General features: G+C 44.8%; 1 protein-coding gene and 1 pseudogene across 1 annotated transcript; both read right to left on the bottom strand.

Annotated features, from left to right (window-relative positions):
• Window positions 1-858: 858 nt before the first annotated feature.
• On the bottom strand, window positions 859-1,359 carry LOC136499389 (uncharacterized). The gene has a single exon (XM_066495064.1). The coding sequence runs from the start codon at window positions 1,357-1,359 to the stop codon at window positions 859-861; it is 501 nt and encodes a 166-aa protein (XP_066351161.1).
• A 7,184-nt stretch (window positions 1,360-8,543) lies between these two features.
• Window positions 8,544-10,484, bottom strand: LOC136500864 (mevalonate kinase-like; annotated as a pseudogene).
• Window positions 10,485-12,158: the final 1,674 nt, after the last annotated feature.

Here is a 12,158-nt window from a genome sequence, read left to right as displayed (position 1 = left end):
CGAACACTCTGGCATTGCGTTCTTTCCAGAGGCGCCAAGATACGAGGAGCACGGCCGAATCAAACGATTTCCGCCACTGGATGGGCATGGCGTTCCTGGAGTTCAACCACCAGGCTCGGTAGAATCAGTAACCAATCACGCCCTTAAGTACCTCGTATGACCTATTTAGCAAGTTTGGGAACCTAAATATTCAATTTTGGAAGTTTGCGACCTACATGGCATTGCATCGCCATGGAAGCTTAGATACAAGACCCAATATGTCAGATCCACATCAGTACTGAGTCAGTATGCCACGTCAACAAATAGAGCAGGTCGAAACATGTCTGAACCAGAGCCCAAGAAAAGTTTACGGATCCAAAAATAAAAACATGAAATTTAGGACCCATATGGCACCATCTCGCAAGGAAAAGTTTGGGGATCCAAAAATCAAAACACGAATGTTTAGGACCTAGACGACACCACCTCGCCAGGAAAAGTTTAGGGATCCAAAAATCAAAACATGAGATTGACCTAGATGGACTGCACTTGTATTTTACTCTCGTGAAATATATAGTTTTTATGATGCACTACTGGAAACTCGAATTGTTCTGTGGGTGAAACATTTTTCTGTGCGTTTTTTTAGTACGCACAGAAAAATTACGATTTTTCTGTCGGTTTCAAAATACCCCGACAGAAAAATACGAAAACCCACAGAATAATTGTATGATTTTTCTGTGCGTGACAATACACACACGGAAAAAATAAGCACTCACAGAAAAACTCAATTTATTTTGTCGGTGCTTTAAAAACGCAGAGAAAAAATATTGCCCGCACAAAAAAATATATGCATGCGATAAATAAAAAAACAAAGACCTAACCCTAGCCCGCCGGCCGCCGCACGCACGCACTCGCGCCTGCTCGGCCCTCCTCTCCCTGCCCCCGCTCCCTCTCACTGCCTCCCGCCGGCGACCGGCCCCAGCCCCTCCCCTCCTCTGCTCCCGCCGGCGGCCGGCCCCGGCCCCTCCCCTCCTTGCCCCGCGCCGCCCGGATCCGCCACGCCGCCCTGGCCCCTCCCCTCCTCTCCTCCCGCCGGCGGCCGGCCCCGACCCCTCCCCTCCTTGCCCCGCGTCGCCCCGGATCCGCCGCGCCGCCCCGGATCCGCCGCCTCCTCTCTTCCCGCTGGCGGCCGGCCCCGGCCCCTCCCCTCCTTGCCCCGCGCCGCCCCGGATCCGCCCACGGTGGCCGTCCCCGGCCAGAGCGCAGCGCGGCTGGGCTCCGCCGGTGGCCGGTGCCGTGCCTGCTCACTGGTGCTGCCTCCTCCCGTTGGTCCGCGTCGGTTCTTGTACTCCACGAAACCCTAGCCTGCGGGTAACAATTCATGGAAAACTATCATATTTACATTGACAAAAAAATGTGCTAGGTATGCCCTGTTAGCTGCTAGGCTTTTGCTTGCATAGTTGCATCTGTTTAAAATTATGTTACACAGATTTTCATCTTGTTTAGTTGATAGTCTAGCATTGCATTTCAAGATTTAGACAGAAGGAGGAGGCTTGGAAGCTGCAGTGGTCCATATGCAGAGTCATAGGCAACATTGGAACCCTCAATTGCCTTTTCAATTCAAGGTAAAGCTCTTCCAAAATGGCTGCGAGGCTAGACCATGCTGAGATAGATGGTGTGTGAGATGTATACTTACTATTCCATTGTTTATTAGTAGTTTTGTAGCAGTGAGATGAGCAACTGTTGTACTGCCCTGTGAAGCTAATCTGCTCGGTGTGACCTCAGTGTTAATCCTTGTTTCAAACTAGCAACACTGTTTCTTGCTTTCACAATGTGCTAATTGCTCAACACCTATTGCTTGCGTTAGGTTGCTTCTTGAACGGAAATTAGTGATATATACTGATATTATTTGATTAAAAAGCAGAAGGTGTGTGAGGGTGACTAATTGATGATAACATGTTTGTACTTATTTCAGTTTGTGGGTTGGTGATTCCAGTGCCTTTAAGTGCCAGTAAGGATAAGACCTGTGAATTTATATGATGACTAGCAGTAGTAACATTTGTTTTGTTTGGTTAATTCTTTGTTCTACTTTCTCATGTAGGTATGCAACCAGCAAATCTACGACTTAGGCCAAAAGATAGTGTGGTGGAGGAAAATGTAAAATAGACATGCCTCTTTGTTCCAAGTGAGTTCCTTCTCTTAGGCTTTTTTGTTACATTGTTTCAGATGGGAAAACTAAGGTGACACATTCAAAAATACTTCAGCTTTAGGGGACTGAAATTGGGGGTGCATCCTGCAGCTTGGAGATGCTATGAAAATAGTATCTTGAATATCTTGCATATATCAACCTAATCAATCATTTTGATATGTGATATTTGCAGAGCTGAGATGATATGGAACCCCAGTCTCATGCCGCGCTGCTCTCCCCTTCCCTAACTATGCATTGTGACTTTTTTTGTTTTGTACTACTCTTGAGTGGCTGTGATGAATCAAGTTTCCATTAGAGAACTTCTGCACTTTAGCACCTTATGAGCTGGTACTTGGGATATTTTGTTCTGTTTGCTGCTTAACTAGGTGGCTTGTACCAGTACAACTGTACAAGCAACCAGTTTTGTGGCTAGTTCAATTCCCATTAGAGAGAGAGAATTAAATTAAGCTCCAGGTGAAGTTAAGTTGCAGTTGTCATGCTAATAATGGATAAATCTGAGCCATTTCTCGAGTTCTTTTGCTCTTGATAATGGGTAAATTTCTGGAGATGGTCACTGTCTTGTGGTATTTCTTCTATGAAATTTTGGTAATTATATACTTTCAAATGTGAAATTTTTGGAGATGGTCACTGCCTGCTTGTCATTTCTTTTGCACTTGTAGATTTGTAAGTTCTTCCTGTCTCTTACAGCTGTACTGCTTTGTGAAGGCTAGAAGTAATTATGGGTAGCATTTGTATTATGAAAACTTGAGTATGTGTAAGAACTAAGAAGCTTGTATGCTATGGCCACTGCTTTAGGCTCTTACCATAGTCCCAACACTGCACGGTTTAATACTAACTTTGTTTGCTTGACTGGACCGAGCTGGAACTTTTGTCTTCTTCCGTTTGTAAGTGCTTGGCTGCTCCTCCCATTGGCAGTTACCATCTGCCTTCTTTTTGCCCCTGGCATTTCCCCACGTGTCCTGATCTAGATTCAAACTCTTCCTGTCTCTTAGCAAGGAGCCCTTATACTGCAGTTCCTCGATGAGGAGAAGTTCAAGGAGATGGTGCACAAGTGAGTACTCGCCATGATCATGAATGGGGTTTTTGGAGCCTTGCTTTGCTAGATGAGCTTGGATTTCTGATGCTTTTTGCGGAGGTGAGTGATATGTGAAGGGTGTCAGTAGGTCCTGTGTATAATTATCAAAATTTAATTCAATTACATTTATGATTTCAACTCCTTGATTCCCATATTATGATCTTAAAGAACAGTTCATAAAAAATGTGCCCATGAAAGTGCTTTATCTTAGTTATGCTAATATGCTAGACAGTTTTAAGTTGAAGATCAAGTCAATAATAGTTTGACCACCATTTCATATTCTTTCTTCCATATATACAAGATTTTACTATTTTGTGGGATCATGTTATATGTGACATGATCAGTTTCATGGCAGCTTACATCTTCTTTAGCGGAAAATATACCAATAAACCATTGCATCGCTTTGCTACTGAGTAGACTACATATTGTGTTCCTTTTAGAGACCAACTGGTAAATAAATATTTTCACTATATATGTTGTGTGTGGACAGGGGATTAATTTTAGTTCTATCTTCATGCATTTGTTGGGTGGGTCATGACTTGTTCGTGTCTTATGTGTTCCCCATGGGCAGCATTTTCTTTTGGAATTGATAGATCCATAGCCTTTTGCATACTCTGCTCATGGAGCGTGAGTCCTTTTTTGAATGACGATCTCTAGCTCTCTTTGCTAATTGGTCTTTTCTGTATGTAGTAATTGGCTAATTGCCTATATAATTTTCTCATGACATTGTTGATCAACTGAAGATGGTGGTTTTCAGGTTTGGTCATGTCTATCACAACCTTCAAAATCGGCTAACTAAAACATTGATCCATGCATTTTTTGATCCTGCCAAATCACTGACACAACATTACGGTGCTGTTCAAGGGATATCTGCATTGGGGCCAGCACGGTAGATCCCATTTGAAACTCATTTTTTTATTAGTTATGCACTGGTTGATTGTTTTTTCTGCTTACCAGATTAGACTTCTTCTTTTGCCCAACCTTGTGACATATATGCAACTTCTGGAGCCGGAACTGCAGCTTGAGAAGCAGAAAAATGAGATGAAAAGGAAGGAAGCTTGGCGTGTTTATGGTGCCTTGCTGGTCAGTTTAGAGTCCTCAGTCAATATAATGTTTACTGTATTTTGGTTCAGCAACTAATACCAAGCTAAGTTTCTTACCAGTGGAATGCATTTTTTAGTGTGCTGCAGGCAAATGCTTGTATGATCGGTTGAAATTATTTCCTAGTTTGCTTTCTCCATCGAAGCGACCTCTTTTACGGAGCAACAAAAGGGTCTTAACCAACAACCCAAGTAAGTGTTGAATATAAGCACACTACGTTACTCTTGATTTACTTAGTCCTTTTAAGTTTATCTTCAGTTGTATTATAATTCTTGTGATTAGCTATGATGATAGTTAACTTCTTTCTTTAAATTATGCTTGCATTTTGTTATTTTTGTTGTTGTCCTGTGCATACCATATTTGACTTGTGTTTGTTCTTATGAATTGGCACTCCTATTATGTTTTAGGGGTTTGGTATGCTCTAATTTGTTAAATAGATTGTAACTTTTCTTCTTGTAAATGATTTATTATCACATAAGAGAGTAAAGAAGTGTTTGTAATGTCTTATGCCCATTCAAAGGAAAATCAGTCTCTGTGTATAATTTCTTCTTGGTTGTTTTCAAAATTCTTTGATCTCACTTTGCACTTGCTATTTTTTCCATTGACTGGTACTGTCCATTGTGTACTGCCTACTATCCGCTTGTGTAGCTACATTGTGCGTGCTTCTTGTGACTGGGCTGCTGCTGGCAATGCAGAGCTCCGGTGGCCTTCTCCTGTCCCCGAGGTCAGGCTTAGGCTCAGGCAGGCAGCGGGCAGGCGGAGGCAGCCTGTCCTCGTCTATTTTTGACATAAGTGTTGACTTCATTCATGATGAACTATTGATTTGTGTATTATTTGAATGAAACCTTGTTGGTCATGCACAGAAAGTACTGTATGGAAAATATATATTTTAATATGCTGTTGCTACTGTTTTAAAATAATTTTTGTGTGTGTGTTCAACTCTTTTTTTTCTGTGAGGCTGGCTACACAGAAATATTTTTTTTTTAATCTGGGCGAAATGAATTTTTCTGTGAGTTCACCTAGACCGACAGAAAAAAACGTGTTTTTCTGTGCGTTTATGCGTTTATTTCTGTGTGGATTAACACACAGAAAAATTAGTTTTAATCTGGGCGAACATAATTTTTCTGTGCGTGTGAGACCCACAGAAAAATTGTTTCTGACGGTGAACCCACAGAAAAATTTGATTTTTCTATCATTATATTTCTGTGGGTATTTTTCTGAGGGTACATCGTCAGAAAAATATTTTTGTGACGGTATTCGCATTTTTCTGTGTGTTTTCGCACCCACAGAAAAAAGCGAGATTCCAGTAGTGATGGATCTATTGGTGTCATAAATGGTAATATTGTTTCCTATAACTTTTGTCAAATTTAGAATAGTGTGACTTCGTACAAAATTACAATTTTTTTTAATGGAGTAAGTACATCAATGAAATTGCTTACTATATCCAGAAATTTCGATTCTATGATTAAACAACCCTTTTTCTGTGTAATTATATATATGCTAGCCTTATGGCCTGCTCTTCTGCCTCTACTAATTACTTCAACTCTGCTGTTGGGCAACTCGTACCCATGTGGTTTTAGTATTTATTAATTGCGGATGTACGGTTGACTTGGTCGTCACAAATGGATGCATGGTCAATCTCATTTGGGTTTGGGTTTGGGTTTAGGTCTCTCTTGTGCATGTGCCAGAGAATCGGAGCAACTGCATGCTGCTGGTGCACCGGCGACGTGACAACAGCGACAACTCGTCGCGGCTGCGCACCGGGACCTGCTGGGAACAGCAACTGGATTTGGGTTTAGGTTTGGGTTTGGGTTTGGGTTTGGGTTTGGGTTTGGGTCTGGGTCTAGCTAGGCCTAGGAAACACAAACCCCTCCGGTCTCAACGGAGAGCACGCGCACGCGTGCGTCACCCGACCGCGCCGACTTTCTTCACCGGCTGTTCCTCCGAAAGCAGCCGCCGGCGAGAAGAGCACGTTCCATCGGTAGGGAGCCGCGCGCCTTGGTCCAGTACCGGCGACACTGACGCTGTGCGCGCGACGGCACAGAGGGGGGTGACGCACTGCCAGATCCCTTCCCGGCCGGCGACACCTTCACCTACAGCTTCGTGGTCAACCGCCCGGCCGGCCGGGCACGTACGTGTACCAAGCGTACTACGACATGCAGCGCTCGATCGATCGGCTGGCGGGCTCAATGCTGTCATGGCGGCGGAGCCTGTCCTGCCGGATACGAGGAAGAAGCTAGGAATAGAAGCCATCGATCACAGTGGAAGACCCCATGCATCACCCGCACAGCAGCCGCGAGGGGTAGTGGCGGCATCTATCACCACGAGTAGATGGCCGTCAGCAGCGTGGTCGTGACTCGTGAGCCAGACGGTACTATACTATACGACCATGTGTGGAATTAAGCTGATGAGCTCCATGGAGCTGTGGGGGAGGAATCGTGGATCCAGAAGGCAAGGATCTGGAAAATGATCTAGAGCATCGAGTGGAGATGCATGGAGACGAACTTATCTCGTTCCGCGCCATGAAGACTAGAGAGGAGAAATGGCTGGTAGCTAACCTCACTTGAATAAGGCGTCACCCGTGCGCGCAACCCACCCACACGCGGCTCAAGCTGAAGCAAGCCGCCGTCGACAGCAGCTCCGGTAGTCTTGTCCATCGCCGCCCTGCACGTCGTAATCACACCACCTTGACGCCTTGGCTGCGGTGGCTCGTCGGCGCCGGCGCAGAGGTAGCCAGACGAGCTAGGGGAGAGGTGGCTTGGCGGCTCTGCCGAGGAGGTAACTACTGCTGCGAGGAGCTAGAGTACAGCGGGTGGCTGAGTGCGCCGTCGATAGCGACGGGACAGGCAAAGGCGAGGAGATTTGCAGGGGGACGAAGATGTTGTTGAGAAGAACTAGGACGATGTGTGGTTAGGGTAGTGTGGTGTGTTGCACTGCACGGCCCCTTTTATAGCCTCAACGCATCACTTCATCAGTGCATTGCATGAACCTGCTGGAAGACATAAACCAGACCCAGACCCAGACCCAGACCCAGAACTGACCTGATGTAGCTAAGGATGAAAACAGAACGGAAATATCCCGAACCGAACCGCATCGTTTTCTATATTTAATCCGATCGAATCCGCATTTTCTTGTCCGACTTTACCGTTTTCGCTTTCGCATTTCAGATGTTTCGTATTTCAAATGTAAAAGTAGAAAACGGTTTAGACATTTTTCGACCGTTTTCTACTTTTCTACTTTTAATTTGAAATATTCCGAATTGAAAATTCGGTTTAAACCGAATTTGGCCAATTGCACAGGTCATACAGCCCAATTACAGGTTGTTCACCACGCAGCTGCGTTCTTTCTACTGGTGGCCAGCTGCCCTCTCTTATAGACGGCGCCCAGCCTCATCTCTCTTCACCTCACGAGATGGTGCTAAATGTCAGGAAACCAGCAGCATCTACACGAAAGCCCACCTGGGCCATAGCCCATCAAGCTCATCGGTTTAACCCCCACCTGCAAAGTCAATCATTTGATAGTTTTTGCATCAGCCGAATAAATCTTTGTTACTCAAAAGAAAAATCTGAATAAATCTTTAAAATAAAATACTACATCTATTCTAAAAAGATTAATAAAATTATTCTGACTCAGTTCGAGTTCATGTTTCTATAATATGCACTTGTTAATTATTATATGCACTTGAACTTGATCATGTATGCACTTAGTCATGCACTTGGTCTACGGGTCGGTATTCCGTATTGAGTTTTCATATATCGACTGTGTTCGACATAAATCCGCTCGAATTGGTTCGTTTTCGAAATTCTCGATAATTCGTAAGTTCGCGTTTGTTTTCGTGTCCGGTTTTACCGTTTTCGTTTTCGTTTTTGTTTTCGTATTTCAAATGTAAAAGTAGAAAACAATTGGGGCTCTTGCGTTTGTACCCTTGTTTTGTATCGAAATTGTGATTTTGCCCCTATTTTTTTGACTTTGTGAATTTACCCCTACTGTGCCGTTCACGAAGCACCAGTTTGCCCCTGCTCCGTCATCCACCCCTAACGGTGTTAAACTTTGTACAAAAGGACATGAATGCCCATGCGATTTTGCCCCTGTTTGTTATGCCTAATTGTGATTTTACCCTGATTTGGAATTACAGGACTATTCTCTAAGTAGATACCATTGAAGGGTCAGACAGATGAAAAACTTACAGGACTATTCTCTAAGTAGATACAGAACAGAAACTCAGATATGATGAAATCAAAGGATATTTAGAAATTTGAATAGCTACAGTTCCTGTCCTTCCACATTGATAGATTTATTCACAAAAAAAAAACTTGTCTATTAGATGGAATGGAACCCAGAATCATTCTAAATATTATTAAGTAATGAACACTCCATTCCAAGTTAAAGAAATTTGACTTAGGACAAAGCCAAAATGAACTACGATGTCAAACGGAGGGAGTACAAGACAGGCCATTGTAGTTCTGAATCTGAAGTTCCTATACTGTCAGATTCTTTATTAATGCATATCAAGACCCAGATTTCTGAAAAGCTTTGAGTTGAAACGTTAAAGATTAACAGAAATCACACATAAGTTGTATGGTGTTTATTTTGTAAAACCATGAAGGAAAAGATGCCATTGTATGGAAGACAGAAGCCATAGCATCTGGATGCCTAGATGCTCTTTCAGACACACCAGCAACCAGGGCCTTTGTGTTCCTACCAACTCTTGTGTCAGTAATAAGCATTTTGACTGGGTTCCTGGACTCAAGGTTTGTCAGTTCCCCCTTCTTGAATTTGATCATTTTCCCTAGTTTCAAACATAAGATTTAGTGAACCAAAACAAACTTAGGAGAAATGATAAGAAGGCAATTAACATTCATATGATCTTATGATTATTAATAAATTACTTAAGTTCACCCATTTGCAAAGGTTTCCATGCCTTAGACCTAAAACTAACAAGAGTACAAGACTTCTTTGGTTAAATTACTCATTTCAATACATAGATACATCATCTATAAGTAGGTGCAAGTCAAGAACATATATAACTATCATACCATAAGTAAACTAGGGGAGTTGTTTGAAAAAATAAATAAGTGAACTAGAAGCAATCCTGACTGCGACAAGAGTGGCGGTGCCATTAAGCAATCAACCATTAAGTTATTGCGAACAACCTCAATACGAATTCCACTAGAGGTCAACCCTGAATGCAAAGGCATTTCAATACTACCAGTTTTAAATAAAGGTTTCAGAACTCATCAATTTCATAGCATACCGAAAGTGCTGACGGAATTGTCGATGCCAGAAGGCTTGCCATGAATGATCTTTTCCCCTTGGAACGCCCATTGGTTGACCAGCTCAAGATCACCCTTCTCCAACACCTCCCACCCCTCAGCACCCCTGTGTGCTCCAACACTGACTGCGCCAGCAGCCGTCAATAGAGCCCCTGACATGGACACACAGAATGCCGACGACGAGCCGAGCCCTGCACCCATGGGTAGGTCCGAGGTCACCACTGCCTTGCCAGGCCTGCATCTGCACAAGAACACAGCGAACAACCACATGTGTGAAAAAACGTGATGTGAGCACAGACTGCAAACGGGAAGGGAGAAGCAACCAACCCCAAATGGAGGTGTAGAGGAAAAGGAAAGCGGACAGACCGGCAGAGAGCCAGATCTTGGCCTCAGGGATCTCCTGGTCCTCCAAGAGCCTGGCAATGGTGGCCAGTTGGTCAGGGGAGCACGGCGCCGGAACCTCGGGGTTGGCGGTGATCTCCTCGCCTAGCGCCCCGCGGAGGCGTGAGCACGGCCACGAGAAGGTGAGGCCCGAGTCCCTGAGGTACAGCTCCACCGCGCCGGAGTCAGCGCCACCACCCTCTCCTGCGTGGCACCGGGAGAGAGGAGCTGTGAGAAGGGTACCAGCAGCGGCGACGCGACAAAACGAAGAACCGAAGAAGCCAGGGTGGGCGGGAGCACCTGTGGGGCGGAGGAGGAGGGAGGACCTGGTGTAGAGATCGATGGCGGCGGCGACGGCGGCGGAGCCGTGGACGACGGCGTGCTCGCCCGCGAGGATGATCTTGCCGGGCGCGCGGGCGCACACTAGCGCTGGTCCCCGATACCCCGCCGTGCCGGCGACTGCATCCATGGCACCGAAGGCGACGAGATCCGCGGCCAAAGAAAACGGAACTGGAGGACGGACTGGGAGGGTGTGTGAGCCGCGCGATCCCTGTCCTCGCGGCGTCCTTGGCTCTGGAGCTCGAGGTGGCCGGTACCGTCAGTAGTGCATCTACTGGCGTCGTCGCTGTCGGTCCTCCGAAGGTCAAACGGGCGGAGCTGCCAAGAAATAGGAACAGCGAACAACCACTTGTCGTCGGAACGGGTCGAGCGAAGGGGTGAGAAAGGAGAAAGGGACGGAGGGTATCGTTGTCTTTTGATATAGGTGTCTTTTCTTTTTTCTTTTTTTTTACCATTTAATTCAAGCATTTTAGACGGTGTTATAAAACAGGGGTAGACGGAAGCTTCGTTTGAAAAAAGCGAGGGTAAAATCACAAAGTTAAAAAAAGAGGGGCAAAATCACAATTGAAGTACTGGACAAGGGCAAGAACGCAATTCTCCCAAAACAATTTAGGAGTTTTTCGACCGTTTCCGACCGTTTTCATCCTTAGATGTAGCAGCGCAGCGTCTTGGCACACTGCTTGACGTTGTATATATATAGTTTGTTACAAACGGGGTGAGACTTGACAAAGAAGGCTAGCTCTAGAAGAGACCAGGGGTAACCTTACATTACATTAATTGATTAATTCATCAGCAAGCTAAATATAAAGCGAAAGCAGGAGCTAGCACTGCATTGTTGTTTTGCAAAACGCAGCAAGAACAAACTAATTATAACGTAGCTAGCTAGGCTGTCTCTCGTCATTTGCCATCCTGCAAGCAGTTCTTTTGAAACTAATAAATGTGGGGAAAAACTACAACAATATATTGGACCTTCTAGTTTGACCAACAGTACCATGCACATGCACATGCAGCGCCAAACAAAAGGGCTTCTCCTTCAGTTCAGGTTTGGATTTGGGTTTGGGTTTGGCCGTTTGGGTCTGGGTCCAGGTCTGCCTCCCCTTCATTTTGGCCAATGCAACAATTTCGTGAAGAGGCGTGACGTACGTGCTAGCTCCCCCTTCAGAGTTCAGGTTCAGATCAGAGGCCGGTTTGGGTCTGGTTCTTTTGTTTTGACTACCGCATCCGCATGCGGCAGTGTTTACTCTTCGATCACTGCTACGGTTTGGGTCTGGGTCTGGGTCTGGGTCAATTATTTTGACTACCGCATCCCGCATCAGGCAGCAACGATTTTGACCAAGAAGCCTGAGAGGATATCTTATAGCACGAGACAATTGCTGCTCAAATGCTTGCACTCATGCTAAGCAATCTCATGAATGGCTTTTCACTACTAAGCAGGAGCACTACCATCATGTAGCACATTTTTTTTTTTGCCGATGTAGACGTCCAGATAGCCTTAAAATAGTTATAAGATCACCAATTCCTATTGTAATTTGTGTTTATGAATACGCTACGAAACTACCAAATTAAAGACAATTTTACATGTACAGTAGTTTAGTAGTATTATTTAATTATTAAATCTAAACAAATATCTTAAAAATGTATAAGTACCCATGTTAACATCCACCAGTAGAGAACATACTTTCATTTTTGGCTTTAGTCCCCCCCCAAAATTGAGTCCGGGACTAATAGGAGAATTAGTCCTGGTTGGAGCCGCCAACCGGGACTAAAATCCCCTGTCCAACGGCTAGCTCCGCAGGCTTTTGCA

The sequence above is a fragment of the Miscanthus floridulus genome, chromosome 13 (genome assembly GCF_019320115.1).
Source record: "Miscanthus floridulus cultivar M001 chromosome 13, ASM1932011v1, whole genome shotgun sequence".
Lineage (NCBI taxonomy): Eukaryota > Viridiplantae > Streptophyta > Magnoliopsida > Poales > Poaceae > Miscanthus > Miscanthus floridulus.
Note: the sequence above shows the minus strand (reverse complement) of the source record. Positions and strands in the feature narration are given on the sequence as shown.